Raw genomic sequence first — 21,268 nt, 5'->3', positions numbered from 1 at the left:
CCCATATGCGTTATTGAAATGTTTCGCTCATAAATACAACTACAGTGTCTAATAGAAATCTTCTCCACGAATGTGCCCAATGCAAGTAACTGTTATAGGGATTCAGGTATTACAGAGGTGCAGGGTTCGATTCCCGTGCCTGTGTGGGATTTCTCCGGGTACTCCGGTATCCTCCCACATTCCAAAGACATGCATGGCAGGTTGATTTGGACAGTTTGAATTGTCCCATGGTTGTTTGTCTTTGTGTGCCCAGCGATTGGCTGTCAACCAGCTCAGGGTGTAATCTGCCTGCTGCCCGAAGATAGCTGGGATAGGCTCCAGCACTCATGAGGAGAAGCTACTCAGATTATGGATGTCTGGATAAACACACAAGACAGTAATTAATAGCTTGTACGAAGCCCACACATCACACAGAGAAAAGACAACAGGTTTGAGACCCGAAGATACACTTGTATATAGATATTAGATATTATTTTTGTTTCAAGAAATGAGAAAAACCAACTGAGAAAATCCCAAACAATGTATTAGCAGGCATACACGGGACACTCTCCTTATCAGTAGATGGCGGTAATGCACCTAAAGGGTTCCTACAAACGCCATATAATTCAAGAGGAAGAAGAAGAATCGAAACTGAAGGCTGTCTTCAAGTGTTAGCAGCAAGCAAGGAATGGCACAAGTGTTACTCATTCTTTAGATGGGGGAAAAATAAGTAACATAAAATCAGCCAACGTAATATGAGAGCCGGCAGATATTTCTGGGCGTCCGTCGCTTTTCATTTGAAACCAACACAACTGACATAACATTGCGAACTAGAATGTAAGTACTCTCGTTCATTAGCATTAGCAGCTAAATGAAAACATAAACTGATAGGTGATGTCGGATTCTTTTATTTTGCCCTACCAGTATAAGGCGTTATTTTGTCAACACCACTCTTAATAAATCTGTTGTTGGCATTTTGAGTTAGCTTTGAAATAATATTTACACGACTCCTTGAAGACGACTGCGGAGAACACATCTATAAATCATTACGGTTTCGTATTATTTTATTTGTCACAGTTCATCTAGGTCGATTATGTGGTACCTGGTGGTATTTGACATGATTTTGATAAATCGGATTAAACGGAATTAACATACCAACTGCGAGTGAGGTTTCACCTTTTCGTGACCTTATACAATTGCAGGTGTCGAAGGCCCAGTGATGTCCGTGTTTACGTTTTTGTAGTGTTCTTACAGTCATGGAAAAAAAATTGGGGGGGGATTGTAAGGACTCCACTTTAAAAACAATAGTGATTATGGCAGGTTTTAACTAACTAATAAGCAGTGTTGAAGATGACACGGACTGACTGCAACTAAAGGGAGATTCGTATATACTTTTAGTGGCATACCTATTTATTTATCTATTTATGACTATATTTTTTATAGTGGCATGTCTTTATATTTTATTTTTTTCATCTTCACACGTTTTCTTAAATCAAGTTGAAGGTGTCTTCTTTCTGAAGAATCCACGACAAGCCAAAGGAAAAAAGATTCCTGGTTGAACTGAGCTCAAGTGGGTTAAACTGAGGCTCTTGCAAAATGTTCTGAGGTTACACATGGTGATTTGTAGACCTGTTTTTAAAATGTGAGACAAAGATGATTTCGCACACGATAAAAGTTTCATTGTTGAAACTCAAACCTTCTATAACAAATGAGTGAAGTTCACCCTTTTCCTCCTTCCCAGCATGTGGTGACCCTTACTTGAGCGGAAAGGTGCAGTGGAACCAGCAGCCGTTTTTGCGCATAGATGAAGAATGAAGAGCCCCGTGCACAGATGCAGGGACGTGGAGCAGACCCGAGGGCAAGCTTGGGCAGGAACCACTTTCTTTCAGGCGGAGCAACGCATTCCCATCTCCAAGGACGTCATCACTTCTTCATCTGCGTCTGCCATGTGGTTTATTAAGGACGCCTGTGGCATCATTTGCGCTATCATCACATGGCTGCTGGTTTTGTATGCAGAGTTTGTGGTGCTGTTCGTAATGCTGCTGCCCTCAAAGAATCTGACTTACAGCATTGTCAACGGGTCTCTGTTCAATGCTCTGGCCTTTCTTGCCCTTGCCTCACACCTCAGAGCTATGTGCACTGATCCAGTAAGTGATTTACTCAGATGCTTGAATTGTATTGCGTTATTGGTCATTTCCTGAAATTGTGGACCCAGCTGTAGATAGTTGTAGATGCCCGGTCCTAGTTTATCATCAGGTGTTATTACTGTAGGTGGCTGTAAGTACCTATGCAATGATTGATGCCACCATGTGTCATGGTACACGGCATCTATATAACTGGGGTTTACATCCATCCATCCATCAATTATTTGAGCCACTTTTCCTCACAAGGGTCGAGAGCGTGCTGGAGCCTATCCCAGCAGTCCTCGGGCAGTTAGCAAGATACACCCTAAACTGGTTTCCAGCCAATCACTGGGCCCACAAAGACAAACAACCACTTTCGCCACACTCAGACTTAGGGCCAATTTAGAGTGTCCCGTTAACCTACCCTGCATTTCTTTGGAATGTGGGAGGAAACCGGAGTACCCAGAGAAAACCCACGCAGGCACGAGGAGAGCATGCAAACCCTCACAGGAAGACCAGAGCTGGAATCAAACCCTGCACCTCTGCACTGTGAGGCCATTTTGCTAACCAGTCGTCCACCGTGCCGCCCCTTAGGTTTACCAGTGAGTTTAAAAAGAATGCGCTGCTGTATATAGTCCACCCTAATTATAGTACAGGAACTCCTCAATTTACAATAGGGTTCAGTTTCTATGCTGGCGATATACCCGAATTTCCCTATAAGACGGAATTAACCATTTAATACTCCTTAAATATCCAAATACACATTTTATACTTCATATTAATACATTAAAATACAAAATACGATACTGTACTTACCAACACTGCTGACGAGTGGTGCCAATCAAGTGAAAAATGTGCGCGTGTATGCATTCATATTATATTCTCAATGTGACGGTGGTCTGTCTGGTGTGTGACAATATTACGTTCTCAAAGTGACTAGCATGCGTAGAAGCGACGACGTGGTCTTTACGGAAATAAAAGTGTTCCAGCGTGGTAGGGGCATTTCTTCAGTGGAGCGAATCGATGGGAGGTAGAAATACAGTATTTTGGAGGGTCTTTATTTGGCGGAGCTCTTCGATCTCATTTTATGGCAACGTCACGAAAGATGTTGATACGTCATTGCCGTGCATAAAAAATGAGTTATTAATTGTAGAAATAGTACAAAATTCTGGTGCTTGTCTTTTTTTGACTTATTGTCTTCGACACACTCAGAAGAGGTATGTGACCCACTTGTTGAGATCTTGACTGATCTAAAAGATGTCATTTTTCTCCCAGGGAGCAGTGCCCAAAGGCAATGCAACAAAGGAATACATAGAAAGCCTTCAGCTGAAACCAGGACAGGTGGTCTACAAATGTCCTAAGTGCTGTAGCATCAAGCCTGACCGAGCACACCACTGCAGGTGAAGGACATTTCATTTACAAGTTCAAGTCTGCATGTACATTTGAAGGACATTGTAACTCAAATTTAAGCAGTTAATTGTGAAGTCATACCCGTATCAAATGTTTTGTGAAAAACATGTCATTTTATCGGGACTGAGTTCTTGCTCACATTCATCTTTGACGGTCTCTCCTAGTGTTTGCAAACGCTGCATACGAAAGATGGACCATCACTGCCCCTGGGTCAACAACTGTGTTGGGGAGAACAATCAAAAGTACTTTGTCCTGTTCACAGTAAGTTGGCTACCATGCAATGTCACATTAATGCTGTTATGTAGTTTGACATTCCTGCTCCTTTCCCTCTACAATGGTGATATTCTACAGCATACGCACTAGTGCTGTGCAATATGTACAAAATTTCATATCTTGATTAAGCGTGCCAATTGCATTATTTTTTTATTAGAACTTACTGACAGTCGACAATACATAAAAAAGTCACGTGATACTGTAACTGGGCTAATGTTTGTTGTGTTTGTGTGTCTTATCTTTTTGTGTAACTTGTTTTATATAATACAATACCATACAACTTTATTTGTAAAACGAATTTCATGACATTTGCAGCTGGAACAAAGCGCTTTAGTATAACAAAGTAGCAATCACCTCCAGTCTGATCCGCAGACCTGAGGCAGCGGGCAGGTGCGTATGGGTGGAGGAGGTCAGGGAGGTAGGCTTGTGCGAGGCCATTGAAAGGTTTGAATTCAAATAGAAGTATCTGAAAAGGAACTGAAGAAAGGCCAGAATTGGGCGTATGTGCTCCCTCGTCGGATCTCCAGTTGGAAGGCAAGCAGCAGCATTTTGCACCAGGCATGAATAACACTTTCTATGTGCCGTTGAGAAAGGGAGCGCTTCACCTTAGCCTGCTGCCCAAGATGAAAGAAGCCGGATCTAACAACAGCACTGATTTGCGGGTCCAGTTTAAAATTGCTGTCCAATTTAAAACTCAAGTTTAAGACTGTTGGCTTCAGATAACTCCCCAGGGGGCCGAGGTCAACAGCGTGAAATGTAGAAGGGCCACGGGGACCGAACACCATAACTATTTCTTCGTTGAAATTCAAGAAATTCAGTGACACCCAGGTTTTGATTTCCTCTTGACAGGACAAAAGTGGTCTGAATGAGAAAGTGTCTTTTTCGCTCAGCAGGACAAAGATCGGACTATCATCCAGGTAGCAGTGGAAGGAAATTCCATGTTTTTGTAGGGTGTAGCCAAGCGATAGTAAATACAGTGGAAATAGCAAGGGCCCCAAAATAGAACCTTGAGCAATACCCCATGACAGAAGGGCACAGTGGGACTCAGCACAACCTAGGCTAACAAAAAGTCCTGCCAGCCAAATCGATCTAAAGTTTGGATTCTAAACCACTCCATAGTGCCACCAATAATGCCCTCTTGATGCTGCAAACAAGCCAGACGAATAATTGCGGTCTGTATTAAACGCTGCACTGCAGTTTGATCCAACAAATTCGACACACACAGTCCCTTGTGTCATTAAAAACTCATAACAGGACTGACTCTGTGCTATGCATCGTCTTGAAACCTAACTGTAAAACCTCCATGACATGTTCATCCAAGAAAGATTTTAACTGCATGTGCACCACCTTTTCCAGAATTTGATCAATAAAATGCAATCTGGAAATGGGTCTAAAATTCAACAGCACATTTTTATCACGGCCATGTTTCTGAAGCAGCAGTTTCACTATAGTATGTTTTAAATGTTGGGGAATTACACCAGAAGACAGACTGCTGTTGATAATGATCAAAACATGTTCACCAATACTCTGAAGAACCTCCTTAAAGAAGTCAGGAAGAACGGCGTTATAAGGGGAGCTGCATTGCTTTTTGATTTGTTAAACCACATCCTCCAAAAATGGCTAGAAAACTAAACATAAAAGACATCCAACACTGTGGAACAAGGAACATGGACAGAGGGGTCAAATGTGGCGTTCGAAATGAGTGCTCATACTGTCGCAACCTTGTCAGTAAAATTTGAAAGGAATCAAGCATCAAATTCTGTGATATGTGTTTGGTTAGACTGAGCTTTAGAATTTGAATTAGAATTAGAAATCCCTTTATTGTCATTGTACTCAAGTGTGCAACGAGATAAGAGGGCTCCCCTCTCCAGTGCAATACAACAATAATACAGACAAATATATAAATTAGATAAATAAATAAGAGAGTGCAATGGAATTTAGTACTGAATAGGGTATATAAAAACACATCACGATGCTGTTCTGCAAGGTAAGGGTGTTCTCGTGTGTGTGTGAGAGTTCAGGATGGAGATGGCTCTCGGAAAGAAACTGTTTCTCAGTCTATTGGTCCTCGATTTGATGCATCTGTAGCGCCTGCCAGAGGGCAACAGGTCGAACAGGTGTGTCTTTGGGTGGGTATTGTCTTTGACGATGTTGAGAGCCCTTCTGAGGCACCGGGCGGTGTAGATGTCCGACAGTGAGGGTAGAGGGCAGCCAATAATCCTTTGCGCTGTTTTGACTGTCCTCTGGAGCCTCACTCTGTCCGCCTCAGTGCAGCCGCTGTACCAGGTGGAGACACAGTACGTCAGCAGGCTCTCGATGGACGAGTGGTAGAAGGCTAGCAGCAGCTTCCTGTCCAGGTTGAATTTCCTGAGGACTCTCAGGAAGTGCAGACGCTGGTGGACCTTCTTTACCACTGCTGTGGTGTTGTGAGTCCAAGAAAGGTCGTCGGAGATCTGTACTCCCAGGAACTTGAACGTGTGGACCCTCTCCACACACACGCCTTCGATGCAGAGGGGGGGCGGCACCGTCTTGTTCCTCCTGAAGTCGACGACAATCTCCTTTGTTTTTGCAGTGTTAAGGTGCAGTCTGTTGCACAAGCATGGTAAATTTACGTGACTGTCATTGTCTTAATTTTGATGTCAATATTGTGAATGTTCATATCTGGATTTTAATCCGATAATGCTATATTGCCCAGCCATAATACGTAGTGTGCCATGCAAAAGTATCAGCCAACCTTGAACTTTTCAACCTTTTGCCTCAGTTCTGGCTTCACACAAAGATATACTGTAAAATGATATTATGTGTATATGTAATTTTTTTTTTATGTTTGAAGAACCAGTACCAAGTGTGACATAAGCGTGGAGTGGAACGAAGTATATACAATACGGCCCATAGACAGCTGGGATAGGCCAGCATGCCCACGATCGTCGTGAGGATGAGAGGTTTGGATAATGAATGGATTGATATTAACTTTTTTTTTTTGACCAAAACCGAAAAAACTACGATATGCGAAAACATTCATTCCTCGTCACAATTGTGTCCCACTTAGTGTTGATTCTTCACACAAAAAATCCCAACTTTCTATCTTTATAATTGAAGCATGAAATAAAATATTCAAGGGGGTCTAATACTTTTGCAAGGCACTATGTATGTCACATTTGTTTTTCTCGTCTCAATTTAATTCCTTAAATCTTGTTTTCTTTTTATTCAGATGTACATTGCACTTGTCTCTCTCCATGCTCTATTCATGGTGGTTTTCCATTTTCTCTACTGCTTTGAAGATGATTGGACAAGTAAGTATGGTTTTTGTGTCTACTCTATATTCACATTAAGGCTGTTTTTGTATCCATATTTAGCTTTACAACATGATGCTGAAAATTTATATTAGAAAAGGAAAACTTTTTTATCTGACACTTGGAAGTAGGGTTTATGCGATCTGGGTTTTTGGGGTTGATCAGCGAATTTGAAAAAGGTGATACTCGGTCACCAATTAGATCAGAATCACTTGATGGAGCAATATATCTTGTTAAGTCATAATATATTTCAGCAGGACGACGGGAGAAAAAAAAAGCTCTGAGTTGTAGTTTCTAGGTTCTGGGATCTCATTGGAATAAGACTGCTCCTTCACTGGTGCCCAAACCGAAGCATCCTCCAACATCACAAACTGAAGAAAATGGTTAAGGTCCTTGAGAATGGGCGCATTATTGAAGCCAAAGTTTCTTTTCCATCTGTTTCCGGGTGAAGTGGAGAGTTAAAGGAACAGCCGCTCAACTGTAGTTATAGACAAAGTGTCGGTAAATGTTTGCAAAGCCTAGAAACCGTTGGGAGCTCCTTGCAGTTGGTGGGGATTGTCCAGTCTGTGACCCCCTGTGCCTTTACTGCGCCATGTATAAGATGACCTTTGGCGATAATGTAGCTCAGAAAGCCGACAGAGGGCACATGAAACTCCCATCTCTCTGGTTTGAGATACAGTCTGTTCTCCAGGAGCCTTCGTAAAACAATTCTCACGCGCTGATGTCACTTTTTGAGAGAACTGTAGAAAATCAAGATAATGTTGAACAAGGTCATTGATAAGATGCTGAAAGACAGCTGGGGCATTGGTGAGTCCAAAGGGCGTAACTTGATATTCAAAATGGCCAAGTGGAGTTTTGAAAGCAGTTTTAAATTCAACAACTTCCCGGATACGGATGAGGTTCTAGACATTTTGGAGGTCCAGTTCGATGAAAATGGGTGTGACAAAGGGCTAAATGAGAGATTGATGAGATGCAAAAGGTACTTGTTTTTAAGAATAACAATGGACAAAGTTTTGAATTGATTTGTCTTGCTTTCGTTTTTTTCAATCACTTAAACCTGGCAATTGAACAGGGATGTTTAGACATTTGTCCAACGTAGCACACGATAAATGTTGCAATCGTACAAGAACATCACCTGGAATTTTACAAGCCTTGTTGTTAGAATAAGGCCACACGTTTGACCCATTGTACAGTGACATATTGTTTGGATTGAGTCACTGACTTGTCAGAATTTAATCGCACCTCATGAGTGAAGGCAAAATACATCCATCCCTATACATAAACATTTTTCATCTGGTTGGTAATGAAGAATTGATGTTTCCGGATATTATATTATTGTTTGTAGTGGAAGTCAAATCTGTACATAAAGCTACTTCATCCCCAAAGATTCCATTTTATCATCTTCTATATTACCAGGTATCCTCATTTTGATCCACATATTTAAAATAGAATGCAAGTTTGTTCATTTCATCGCCGTTCCAAGTCCCTTCCCCTTAGCATAAACCCATTTTGATCGTATGGTAGATTACAACCATGTGCTGTTAGTACTGCATTTGAATGTTTTTCACAGCAGAAACACAGTACTGGTACTTAATCTGTAATTATGTTTCCCCTTTGTATGTGCTCTTAAACTAAATTCCCAAATACTCCTTGTGGCTAAATGAACCCCCCCACTGCTTAGTGATTCCCTTATCCTGACGCAAATATCTGGTTGTGGAATTATAGCGTCTGTAGAAGATCCCCAATAGAGAAATCATCGTAGAGTCTAGTAGAACCTCATATAAGCCTCTTCTTGTCCCTCGTGCTTTTCTTCCTTCATATCCTCATTTCCCAGAGTGCAGTTCCTTCTCTCCACCAGCAACAGTCATCCTCCTCATACTCCTGTGCTTTGAGGGCCTCCTCTTCCTCATCTTCACCTCTGTGATGTTTGGCACCCAAGTCCACTCCATCTGTACTGATGAAACTGTAAGTAACCCATTTAGTTTTTAAGTAATCCTTGAAACCTCCTCCTTTCCTCTGCTACATCTCTCCTTAATTGATAACCCGATGTCATTTCTCTTTTCTGCTGGCTGCTTGAATTTGACCAATTCGCTAGCAAAGCAATCCTTAACTCCTTTAACGAGCTGTTGATATTCCATAATTGACATGAAAATGAAAGAAAATGTTGCTCATTTATCCATCATGGTTGATCGTGAGAATGTATTTGGGGGATTGTGGAGGGCGGGGTTCTGAAGTCTTTTTTTTTTTCTTTGTTCCGAAAACCCTATATTACTTTCTCATTTGTAGCACAACCAATCCCCTGAGTGCCAGGCATTTTAGATGATTTTGCCTATCTTCGAAGGCCCATTGAATTATGTGGAAGCTATCAAAATAAGGATTAGACTCTCTTCTTTTATGAAAAAAAAGTTTATTTCTACCATTTGACATTCTGTACTAACCTCCAATAGTACATAGACAGGTTTAACTGAGAATCCTGTTTCTGGGGAGAAAAATAAAATTGAGGGTTTTGTTAAGACGTATTTTAAGTAAAAACTAAATTTATATATGCTTATATATAAACAGCACTTTTCTTTTAGAAAAACACCCCCCAAAAATCTGAGAAAGCAGTTTTGGTGGCTAGAAACCGTGCGTGTATAGGTGTGTGCGTGTGTGTGTTGTTGATGCGTTAACTTCCATCCCTCGAAGCATATTTTTTGGTGGGGCATCGTAGGATGGAAGCCCACGGAAGAATACACACCACAAGAAAAGCACCGTAGGTATACGCATGCTCGGTGTCATTGTTGTGTTGATCAGCTGATGACAATCTCTTTGTAGGTTTTAACTCTGAAGAGAGTGTCTTCCAGTGCATTCTTGCTCTTTCCTTTGCATCCTTGATATGCATGTCGGTTAAGATCACATAAACAACACTGTTGACATCTGCTGGTGAAGTCTCATCATTACAATGCTTTGCAAACTTGATACTTTGTGACGAAAGGCATCAGACCCTTGGGCCTCAAATGCTGCCAAAAACACATTTCTCGAGTTAATCTGTGGATGGCACTAAACAGTTGGATTATGAAAAAGGGTTAACATGAAGTGGCATTAAATGAGTTAACTTTTATATATTTTCTGAAAGAGAACTACCTTTCTACATTCAAGAACGTCTCTTGTCTAATGAAAGTGCACCCTTGTTTTTTTTGTAGTTCATACTAAAAGAAATCCCCATTTTGCGATACTAATTATCCATTTGAATAAATAAAAAACACATCTCAGGTAGACATTTTTCCCATCAGAAAAAAAGAAGATATTTGAAATATCCATTTTAAACTAAAGTATATCTGCATCGCACCTATCAAACAGATGTGCTTTGGCGCCAAAACTGCAATTCTCTATTTTTTATTGGTTACAAAAAAAATTGATTTACCTGTAGTCCATAAAAAAAATGGTAATCATCTTCAACTGTGCCTCTCACTATTCAAACGAAAATAGTAAATATGAGCATGACGACCAGCCACGAGATGCTCAGGGCGATAGTCTGATTGATCAACTTTTATTTTATACTTAATATAGTAATAATAATGACAATAAGAATAATAATTTCACATTGGCATTCGTTATAGAAGTACAAGTAGCCTAGTAGCATCATCGCCCTTTCTTCACAAACTGTAAAAAAAAAGTGGAGAGACCGAAAAATGTCAAGGACTCAATTGATTTGTTCAAACATCATCGCAATAATTTTTTCTCTTTTTATGCCCATGGCAACTAACGCGTTGATCATAATCATTACATCATAGAATAGTGCCTTGTGATGCCTTGCACAACAATCATCGCATCTCTTCATTTTAGATGATTACAGAAACTATTTAATTCGGAATGTTACACTTTTCCTCTTTGGACGCATCTTTCTTCCTCCCCAATGAATTGCATTATTGTAGGCATGCGTTGCTATTAGATAAACATAAACAAAAATATCATGGTTTCACGGTTAGGGGAGTTTCTAATCACCTTGGGTGCCGTCCCAGCGCAAAATCACCAAGATATCATTCAATCCAGATAGTTTTAATTTTTAATAAGAGACGTGCACAATCATGTCAGAAAACCTTAAATATAATATAACATAACAAAAACGCAACTGAAATATGCAATGTTATCCGAATGACGAAAACACAATCAAGCAAAAAAGTAACAAAAAATAAAATAAAAATGCAAATTATTTGTGGTCTTTTGGTCCTGCTCACCTAAGGCTGATATAAAAATGCATTTAGTTTATATAGAGCTTTTCCATGACACCCAAATATTCACAATTTAAAAACATACTGTATTGTTTTGTCATTGTATTCACCCTACGTGAGAGATTTAAAAGGAGAGCAAATCACTGTAATCTGAATGCATCCATTATCTGTACCGCTTGTCCTCACCAGGATCGCGGAGGGTGCTGGAGCCTATCCCAACTGTCTTTGGGCAGTAGGCGGGGTACACCCTGAACTGGTTGCCAGGCAATCGCAGGGCACATATAGACGAACAACCATCCGCGCTCACACTCATACCTAGGCGCAATTTAAAGTGTCCAATTAATCTGTCACGCATGTTTTTGGAATGTGGGAGGAAACCGGAGTACCCGGAGGAAACCCACGCAGGCACAGGGAAAACATGCAAACTCCACTCAGGAAGGCCGGAGCCGGATTCAAACCCACGCCCTCTGCACTGCGAGGCCAACGTGCTAACCAATCGACCAACGTGCTGCCCAGTAATCTTAATGTTAAAAATAAATAAATAAATTTAAAAAAAAAAGAGTTCCGGCCTTCACCTGCCCTCTTCCAAATACAAATTAGTTACTTGTTGTCTTACTGTGTTTAAATTAGCTGGGCTGAGCAGGTAAATGTCATGTGCAGTTGTGCTTTATGAATCCGTAGTACAGACTGGGCCACAGCATCACAACTTTTTTTTAAAAGTAATGTCACATTATATACATCTAAATTTTAGCATTTTGCCATTTTCTTTTTTTCTTCATCTAAATGTTTTTTTTTTCTTTTTACATGCCCTGATGATCAGATATGCTCGCTTCAGTTTCCTTTCCTCTAATTTGATCTACCGCGTTTCCCCTTTTAGTGGGGTTTCAACATGTTGCTGCAGTGTCCATGAAAATTACATGTGTCATTGATTTGGATCGGTGTTGGCCGTGTCTCGGCTTTGACACACTAGGCCAGTGCTTCTCTATTATTTTATGTTATTTATAAATGTAACTATCAACAGTGTAAGAATTTTAAATTTGACAAACTATTTGTATTCTATTTCGTTGTAGGAGTAGTATTTAAGTAGTGTGTGAGCAAACTTAGATATTAAAAAAAGCTCCGTTGATATAGTTTTCTTGATGAGGAAACTGAAATTAGTCATCATTTTCTTTTTTATCCATTCATCTGGGAGAAATTAGTAAATAAATGACAACTTGAAAAACTGCAACTTTTTAATGAGAAATATGGCCACGCCCCCCTCCAGCGACTCAACCGGTTGTACTTTCATTGCTTATAACGTCCAAAAATGATTAGCAATTGGCATCAAATTTATGTGGACATCCCCACGTATGACTTCTTCATCATGTCAAAAAGATTAACCTCTCCGTGGCTGATTTATATGAGAATGAGGAAATGTGGAAGTGAGCAGAGCTACATCGATGTCATAGATGACTCGCAAACTGCTTCTTTGCTGAGCAAGGTGAAGACGTGCGCACCAGTCAGGATATTTACGGAGACTGCAATGAGAATTAATAGATGTGGACGTCTATTTAGATGAAAATTAGCCACAGTCTACTTTGGAACACGACAGCTCTGACTAGGTCTGAGTCTGACGACAAAGTGGGTCGGAGGTTATTTTATATTACAATTTCAGCCACAAGCGTTCGCTTGACTTACTTTTTTCACCCAGGCCGCGCTGGGCTACACGTTCACCACTCATCAGAATATGACTTGGCCACACTCGATTGTGGAGTCGGCCCCCTTGCTGTAACTTTTGTGCTCTGAATTATTTAAAGCCTGTCCATCCATCCATTTATTTCTGCACTGCATATTCTAACGGTATTTTTGATTTTGTGGAGGTGTACACATGAGCTCGCGTTTGATATCACTAAATCCAAACAATTGTGCGGAACGCTTTTATACTTTGACAAGTTGAAGTGGACAAGAGTAGTAATGCGCATTCGCCGTTTAAGACAACAGAACTGACAAAGTTTAGTAGTGATGTCATTTTTACTTGCAAACCTATGATATAAGTGTCAATGTTAAGCTCAGGCAAGTGTCCCTTTCAAATGACAATGATAAAGCTCAAGCTGCTTGTAACGGTTGAATTTCGAGTAGCCCCCATGTTCACCAGCGTCCATATTTTTTGATACACTGTGATATCCAAGGGACCCAATGTTGCCATCTGCTGGCAGAAGCGTTTTTTTTTTTTGTCGTTTTTATTTTACTAAATTAATGAGACTTTTCTACGCCTATTCCTATAAAATGACAGTGTTGACTGTAATTCATGTTGAGAATGAGAATTCCTGCGTATGCCGTCATCGACCGCATACAAAGAGCTTTGAACAGCAAAATAGCAGGCAAATTAATAAGTGAAAATTTACTCCAGAAACATTGTTCCATGTTAATATTTTTCCAAAGAATCATTCAGGTATCATTTGTGTTGGGTCATACCCAGATCCTTCCTCATAAGAATAAAGCCATATAGCTGCAGTGTTTTCATTCATACACTATTAATTTTTGACTTATCTCTCCAAATCTGTCAATTTTCCAGCTTTTACTGTAGCATATCGCTTGGTAATTCTCTACCATTGTAAAGAAAGCTTTCCCAATTTCAAATGAATTGCACTTTGTGATTGCTGACCTGGTCACAGCGCACACCAACTGAAGTTTGGTTATGTTTTGTTTTTAGGGAATAGAGCAGTTGAAAAAGGAAGAGAGAAGATGGGCTAAAAAAACTAAGTGGATGAACTTGAGGGCGGTATTTGGACACCCTTTCTCCTTACTCTGGTTTAGCCCGTTCTCCACCCCTGACCATGGGAAGGCTGAGACATACCAATATGTGGTGTGAAAGGGAAGAATGCGTCTTCATCGGATTGGGCCAATCTGGGCCCCACTTAAGCGGCTCTGACGGACAGTAGTGTCTGCGGACACCTTCACATCTGCTCTGTGTGCTTACTTCATGCTTAATACTTGTTTACACTTGGAACACTGTTCATTTGTGAATCTTATTTGCATCCACTGTGATGAGTTGTATTATTTTTTTATTAGGTGCTTTTCTTGATTATAAAACGTATGGACTGACACCCCCCACCCCTCGTTACCTCAAAATCGTGATTGTCGGGACCATTAAAGCAAGGACCACTGTAGTTGGTGTTGTACAGACTAGTCGACAAATCGACTATCCCAATGAAATTTAGAGATTGACGTCAACAAGTCGCTAGTGGTGTTGTTGCCCAGCTCGATGAGGAGACGCACCCGCTTGCATCAACAGGTGTGAACACCGAGTAGAACGAGTTAGTAATTTGGATTCTATTTCTAAATATGCAGCTTCACCAGATCATAAATGTTCACTAACTGTGAATTTATTTAGTTGAAGTAAAAATATTTCAAAAATTGATATCTGGCAACAAAGTTGCTGTTTATTGAAAAAAATGAAAGCAGTAGAAAAGAGAGGAATTTTTCCAATGTGTGCAGTTGTATAAAGCGTGAAACGTCCAGATTATCGTGTGGCATTGCTCAACAAAGCTGCCATTGGCAGGTTTGAGAAGGATTCTATTTATTAACTGCATTACTGGAACAGAATTTGCTAGCGTGTTAAAATGTGACAATTCTAAATTGCTGCGCTGTGCTCAAAGGGAAGCGTGATATCTTGTGGTGGCAGGATTTTGAAGATGAAGTCTCATCTCTAATCAAAAAGATGCACTTGTTAAGTTGGGCTCAAGTTCCCCATTACATCCACGTACTGTATGTGCATGCTCCTTATAGAACCTCTCTTTTTACTGTATGGCGTTTGTCTTCTTGTGAGAGGACTTGAGATTTTAAATTCCTCGTGTGACTTTTCTCTGCTTATTGTGCAGTGGAAGGATGTTAAGTGAACTTTATTTCTGTGCTTTCTCTGACATTATAATGCCTTTAACACTTCAACCGTACACACTTTGACTCATTTCACGCTTGTAGTTAGGGTCTCCGCACTCGCTGTCCTTTAAATGACATGTTTTGTTCATTTTTATCATTGACGCTTTCCATCAGACCAAAGGCTGCCTAGTAAAAACATGCGCAAAGGTGCAGCTTTGTAAAGCTGTCCAAGCTTTTGTTACAGAAGTCCAACGTCACTGAAGTTCCCTGTGTCACATGCCCCTAGAGCTTTATTAATGCCAGCTGATATGTCAGGAACAGCTCTGAAATGTTTGTGATTCTTACCTCCACAAGCATAGGCGGTTACGGGTTTGCCTGCGTTTGTCTGTGCTCCGTTTAACTCTGACCAAAGAACCAAATGATTAACAATGGATCATTATGTTGCTCCACATCATTCATTCATTTGAATGAGAGATGGGAAAAACTTGACTGATGACTTTTCATGAGTTTTGTTGTGTTGATAAGAGCATTTAATCACAGCATGAATTGAATATATTCATGATCTAGATCCAGATTTCATCAGCTAGTTCAAATTAGGATGCCGTGATGGAAGTCATGGCTCATGGTTTTTGGTCTTTTCTCCATACCCCACTCCTCAAGAAAAGATTCCTGGGAATTGTTTTGGTAGTTATGCAAGTTGCAAATATGCATAGAAATAAACGCAGACAATGACGTAACCCCCTTTGCACACTTAGGGGCATATTCTCCGGTGTGCTTAAGTCAGAAGAGGTGCGCAGATTCTCCCATCGAGCCGTAAATGTGTCACTTAGGTACCTTCATGAAACGTACGCACTCTGGGGAGAGCGACCTTGACGTCAAGGTGTGACACTAACAAATTCGTCAACGCGAGCATTCTCCCGTAGACTTAAGCGAAGTTTTGGCCGATATTAAGATGTCGTGATGGCAAAACGTCATAATGTACGTTTTGAATCATTTCACAGCCGCTGACAACCAGTAGTGACTGTCACTGACCAACTTAGCGGATTCGTCCTGATGTGCAGTGGTTGGGGTCATGTGTGCGCGTGCATTTGTGTGGTGTGTGTTAGGCTCACTGCCCAACAGCTGTGTATGTGTTCCTACTACAATAGAATAATAACCGAAAATTGTCGTTATATCATATAAAAAAAAAAAAAAGACCAGCCCTAACATACCGTTTGAGCACGGTATTGTGATTCAATTACTTGTATTGGGTTTGTCAAAAAGCGAATGCAAAAACACTCCTTCAAAATAGCCTGTAGATGAGCCACACACACATCAACGCAGATAACTTACGGAATCCATGATGCTGATGCATGATGATTCGGGCCACCCTCAGACTTAACTGAATTATGCCTCTTTGCATGGCGGTTGCGTGAGAAGCCTAGAGGGGAGAATCGCCATCTTGAAAGTGCGTAAGAAATTGACTTAAGCGCCAACGGGAGAATATGATGATCAATGCATGACTTGGGTAGCACACAGTTAAACATTCCATTTTTCTGTACTTACTTGGGGGCTCTTATTTTCCTTTGGGTGTGACCAACTCTACTGCAAAGTGTGCTATATTCCTTTGTTCTGTTTACTCTCAATCGTTTAATATGTGATTGCGAGTGAAGGCATGGTATTGGCGAAGGCTGCAATAGTATAGATTGTGAAACATAGCTGGTATGATGTTAAATTATTGCTGAAAATGTCGCAACATTGTTTTGGGGCCGTTTGATTGTTATACATCAAGTAATTTCCGGATGTGCAGGAAATAAACTATTTGGTTGCAATGCAAAAATTTCAGCCTTTTTTTTTTTTAACATACTGTACTTGTTTCTGTGTGGCCACCCTTTATTTTTACCTCACTTTTTTTTTGACATTCTCAACAGTTTGTTTCTGTCACTTGTTTATGAATTTGTCCGTCTTCCATTCTTTTCCCACATGATTGTGTGGTATGTGCACCGCCTTACCTCCCGCCAATGTTCTCTCTATACTCATGCGTTTATACTTTGATTGATAACTGAAGCGCTCTGAAGCAGACATCTCTTAATGGTGACAGAGGTAAGCTGCGACAAAAGTGCACTGTCGCTGTCTCACCATGCGTGCAGTCCATCCTAAGCATGCAGGTTGCACGTACAGATTTAAAGACAATGTGCTCCTTGTGAAATTGGAATGTACAGTCCAACTCACTTTGTCACAGATGACTTTGCTTCTGGCATTATTGCCCCCCCCCTCCTCCTCCTTTTGTCTACTGTATGCATGATCATTTCTGTCAATCGTAGGCATGTTTTTAAGAAAGTAAAGGCACACAGTGGCTTACAAAAGTATTTGGCCCTCTTGAACTTCTTGACCTTCTCCCACGTATCAGGCTTCAAACAAAAAATTTTCATTTATATATTTTTTTTGTGAAGAATTCAGACCAGGTAGGATATAGTCATCCAGTGCAATGAAATTCGTTCGTTTTAAACTTTTTAGAAATAAAAAAAAAAGAAAAGTGAGCCATGCATATATGTTAGCTCCAGTTCTTGTTCAATTATGGTTACATCTGACAAGCACTCCTCCACGTTTGTTGTGTCTCCCAGGTGGCTTTGCAAACTTCAAATGGGAGTTTTTGTGGTTGTCTTTGAGAAATGACTTTCTTCTTGCTGCTCTTCCATAAAGGCCAGATCTGTGCAGTGTTTGACTAAAAGTTGTCCAATGAACAGATTCTCCCACCTTTTCTGTGGATGCCTGGAGTTCATCCGGAGTGATCCTGGGCCTCTTGGCTGCATCTCTGATCAGGGCTCTACTTCTTTTGGTATGAAAGCTTAGAGGGACGGCCAGGTCTTTGTAGGTTTTCAGTGGTCTGATACTCTTTCCATTTCAATATGATTGCGTGATCAGTGCTCCGCAAGATATTTAAAGCTTGTAAAATTATTTTATATCCTAATCCTGCTTTAAACTTCTCCACAACTATCTCTGACCTGTCTGGTGTGTTCCTTGGTCGTCATGATGCTATTTGCGCTTTTAACAGACCTCTGAGATTATCACAAAGCAGGTGCATTTTTCCCGGAATTGGTTACACACAGGTGGACTCTATTTATCATAATCAGGCATTTTGGTCAACGTTAGATCATTCATATATCCTCATAGCACCTCTGGAGTTTGTTGGCTGCCCTGACAGTGTGTGACAAGTGTTTCAGTTTAAAAAAAAAAAAAAGTTTGAAACTGTATGACTTTCATACCACTTCACAATCATGGTCCACTTGATTCCTCACCCAAAAAAAAAATTAGCTCTTTGTTTGAAGCCTAAAATGTGGCAAAAGGTCAAAAAGTTCAAGGGGGTGAATACTTTCGCAAGCCATTGTATTTATTCAATCCATCCATTCTTAATACAATACTCACCTGCCAGATGTGGTTGAGTTTTTGCTCTCAGACTACTCAAGAAAACATTAAAAAGTCCAACCCAATGGGTTTAAACTTTGCAAGTCAGAAACCTCCTCGTGTGACCCTTCATCCTCTTACCTTTATCTTGAGCACCACCATGATGCTCAGAAATTCACAGGCCTGTTTGGACAATGATTTAAGTAACAAGTCAAGCTCAATAGCATCCATCCATTTTTCAATCTCTTCATTAGAGCCAATCCCAGCTGACTTGGGGCGGGAAGTGCCGTACACCAAAAAGGTTGTCAGCCAATCGGAAGGCCACAAATAGACAAATCGTTCATATGTTATGGACAATTGAGATCTTTCTAATGATCTAATGTTCATGTTTCTGGAATGTGGGAGTAGGCTGGATTTCCCAAACACCACTCTGGAAGTCTGTCACTGAGTTTCGAATTTTGAACCACTCTATAGTTGAAGTCAGACTCATGGAATTTACGTCCAAAATGTGTTAAGATTCATTCATTGAATTTGTACAAATAACCTGAAATGAGTATTGTATTGAGAAGTAAACATTCTGTAAATCAGTTTTTTCTCCCCGCCATAACCCCAAAGCGCAAATCACTGTCACATATTGAGTCTTATTCGTAGAAGAATAAATAGCAAAGCTCCATGTTTATACCAAACCTTAACTCTGTCTTTTGCAGGGAATCGAACGCTTGAAGGGGGAGACGGGGAAGTGGGAGAAGGTACCATGCTGGGAGGCCATGAAGATGGCGTTTGGTGGGCCGTTCTCCCTGACCTGGTGCAGTCCCTTCTCTGGGATGAGCTGCAGGAAGAGCCCCACTGAGCTTGACAGCTTTCCGCAAGGGGACATTATCGAGGAGGATGTCATTGAGTTCCCGCTCAACTAGGACTGTCTTCAGACAGCCATATGCTGGGCTACATTTGATTTCATACAATACTGAAAATCATATTAAATGGTTGTATTTTTTATCTTTAATATCTACAGTACAATGAAAAATATTTACCCCCCCTCCTGGTATCAGATGTTTTAGGTTTAATCTCACCAAGATAAACAAAGTTAATACAAATACAGAAATAAAAGTACATTTCATGTTTATTCGGGTTGTTGTTGTGAGATATTAAAATTGGTTTGGTGAGATGAAACAGGAAGGGGGGGGGGGGGGGGTACTTCTTTGTATTGTACCTGAAAAATGCTTCTCCTTGAATATCTGCCAAGGGTAGCATCATTTTCAGGACCCTTGTGTGTTTCAGTGCCAAATGTTTTTTCTCTCTAAAACATTAAAAGCAAAAATATGGACCACTTTAACATTTCAAAATGGCAGCTTTAAAACCATCCCTAACATACAATGTCTTGCATGCAAAATGAGAATGCAGCCATTGGCAAAACTACCTTGGATTAACTACTCCATGTCTGTGGTATAATGTCTAATTACTGTTGGGCCAGCCAGAGTACAGAATTCTGCAAGGACTGGCCTAGATGCTAACGTGTTCAAAGTTTTCTTTTGTTCAGTGTACGGTATGATGCAGTACTTGTACAGTCGTGACCAAAGGTTTTGGCAGTACACCGGGTGATAGGTTCTGACCCCTGCGAGTAGTGAAAGTCTGCCTAATTGATGCCACTGCTGCAGAGGTTTATATCTGCCTTTAAACACCACAAAAGGATGGCAAAGCGCTACTTCTGCCCAATTGAAGCACGAACCACTTCAGGAGTTCCTTGGCACGGCAGTACTTTTATTGTGATGCAATTAACAGAGGATAATTTCCCGAAAAATGTAGAGGAGTTTCAACTTAAATGTGTTATACTAACTTGCCGCTCATCTTTTCTTGTTTGTTACATTGTTTTAATAAGAAAGTATGGTCACAATTACAAACTATAAATTTTGTTTCTTTGCGTTTTTGCAAAGACAACGCTATCAAAATGATTCCCCTTTTCATGGAGCTGCGAGAACACCAAAGATAACGTCATCAATGTGCACCCACTGCAAATGTACCAAGCTCTTTGTCTTGAGAGGCCGCCTTGTGTTTTTGTCATTTTTGAATGACGCATTTTTCAGTGTTTACAAGGGAAGATAATTCCATAACCAGTTATTATATTTTATGTTTTCATTTTTTACAAGAAGAATATCGCATAGATGAGGGGTGAAAACTAAATTTTCAGTGTATAATCGAAACAAAAAATGGTCTCAAAAAGTGTTGTAAACTCCAAATTAGTGTAACATGAACTTTTAGTCACTGCAAACAGTTTTAATGCCACTGTGGAGACGTTTGAAGTCCTCTCTTTGTAAACAAGAGTGACTATTGTACTGCCTATTCCAAAGTAAATGTTACCTTCAAGAATGTTGTGAATAGAACTGAAGGGAGTTACTGTGCTTTTTGTCCACTTGGCTTTCCCCAAGTGGCATGTGAGTGACAAAGCAGACTCAGGCAAACAGCAGCAGTAGCACTAATACTCTGAACTGAAGATTGTATCCACTTCTGTCGCCACCACTGTGCCTTATCTTTCCTGACTTGTGTGAAACTGTGTAACCGTTATTATACTTAATGTTGTGTGTTGAGCATGAGGGCTTTTTACTCATTAAACGGGTGATAAAAATCAGATTAATATCATTGTGGGCTCCATGTTTAAAGTTAAAAATTCTTGGTCTTATCTTTTCTGTCTTTAATCCATATCAGACATATCAAAAGACGGAAAAACAAAATATTATAATAT

The 21,268-nt window shown here is 40.3% G+C and overlaps 1 protein-coding gene across 2 annotated transcripts; it reads left to right on the top strand.

Annotated features, from left to right (window-relative positions):
* The first annotated feature begins 603 nt into the window (after positions 1-603).
* LOC148329488 (palmitoyltransferase ZDHHC3-like) lies at positions 604-21,160 on the top strand. 2 transcript variants are annotated; one of them, XM_088306192.1, is made up of 7 exons: positions 604-816; positions 1,721-2,126; positions 3,378-3,502; positions 3,677-3,773; positions 6,997-7,078; positions 8,913-9,043; positions 19,239-21,160. In XM_088306192.1, the coding sequence occupies exons 2-7, from the start codon at positions 1,791-1,793 to the stop codon at positions 19,443-19,445; spliced, it is 978 nt and encodes a 325-aa protein (XP_088162318.1). In that variant the 5' UTR covers positions 604-816; positions 1,721-1,790; the 3' UTR covers positions 19,446-21,160. The 2 variants fall into 2 exon arrangements, with proteins under 2 accessions (XP_088162318.1, XP_088162319.1); XM_088306193.1 differs by lacking the exon at positions 19,239-21,160 and adding an exon at positions 13,982-19,228.
* The last annotated feature ends 108 nt before the right edge of the window (positions 21,161-21,268 follow it).

Source organism: Idiotropiscis lumnitzeri, chromosome 10, assembly GCF_059441095.1.
Source record: "Idiotropiscis lumnitzeri isolate Australia: NSW breed Sydney's pygmy pipehorse chromosome 10, RoL_Ilum_1.0, whole genome shotgun sequence".
NCBI lineage: Eukaryota > Metazoa > Chordata > Actinopteri > Syngnathiformes > Syngnathidae > Idiotropiscis > Idiotropiscis lumnitzeri.
The sequence above is the reverse complement of the archived record's forward strand: the minus strand, read 5'-3'. Positions and strand labels throughout refer to the sequence as shown.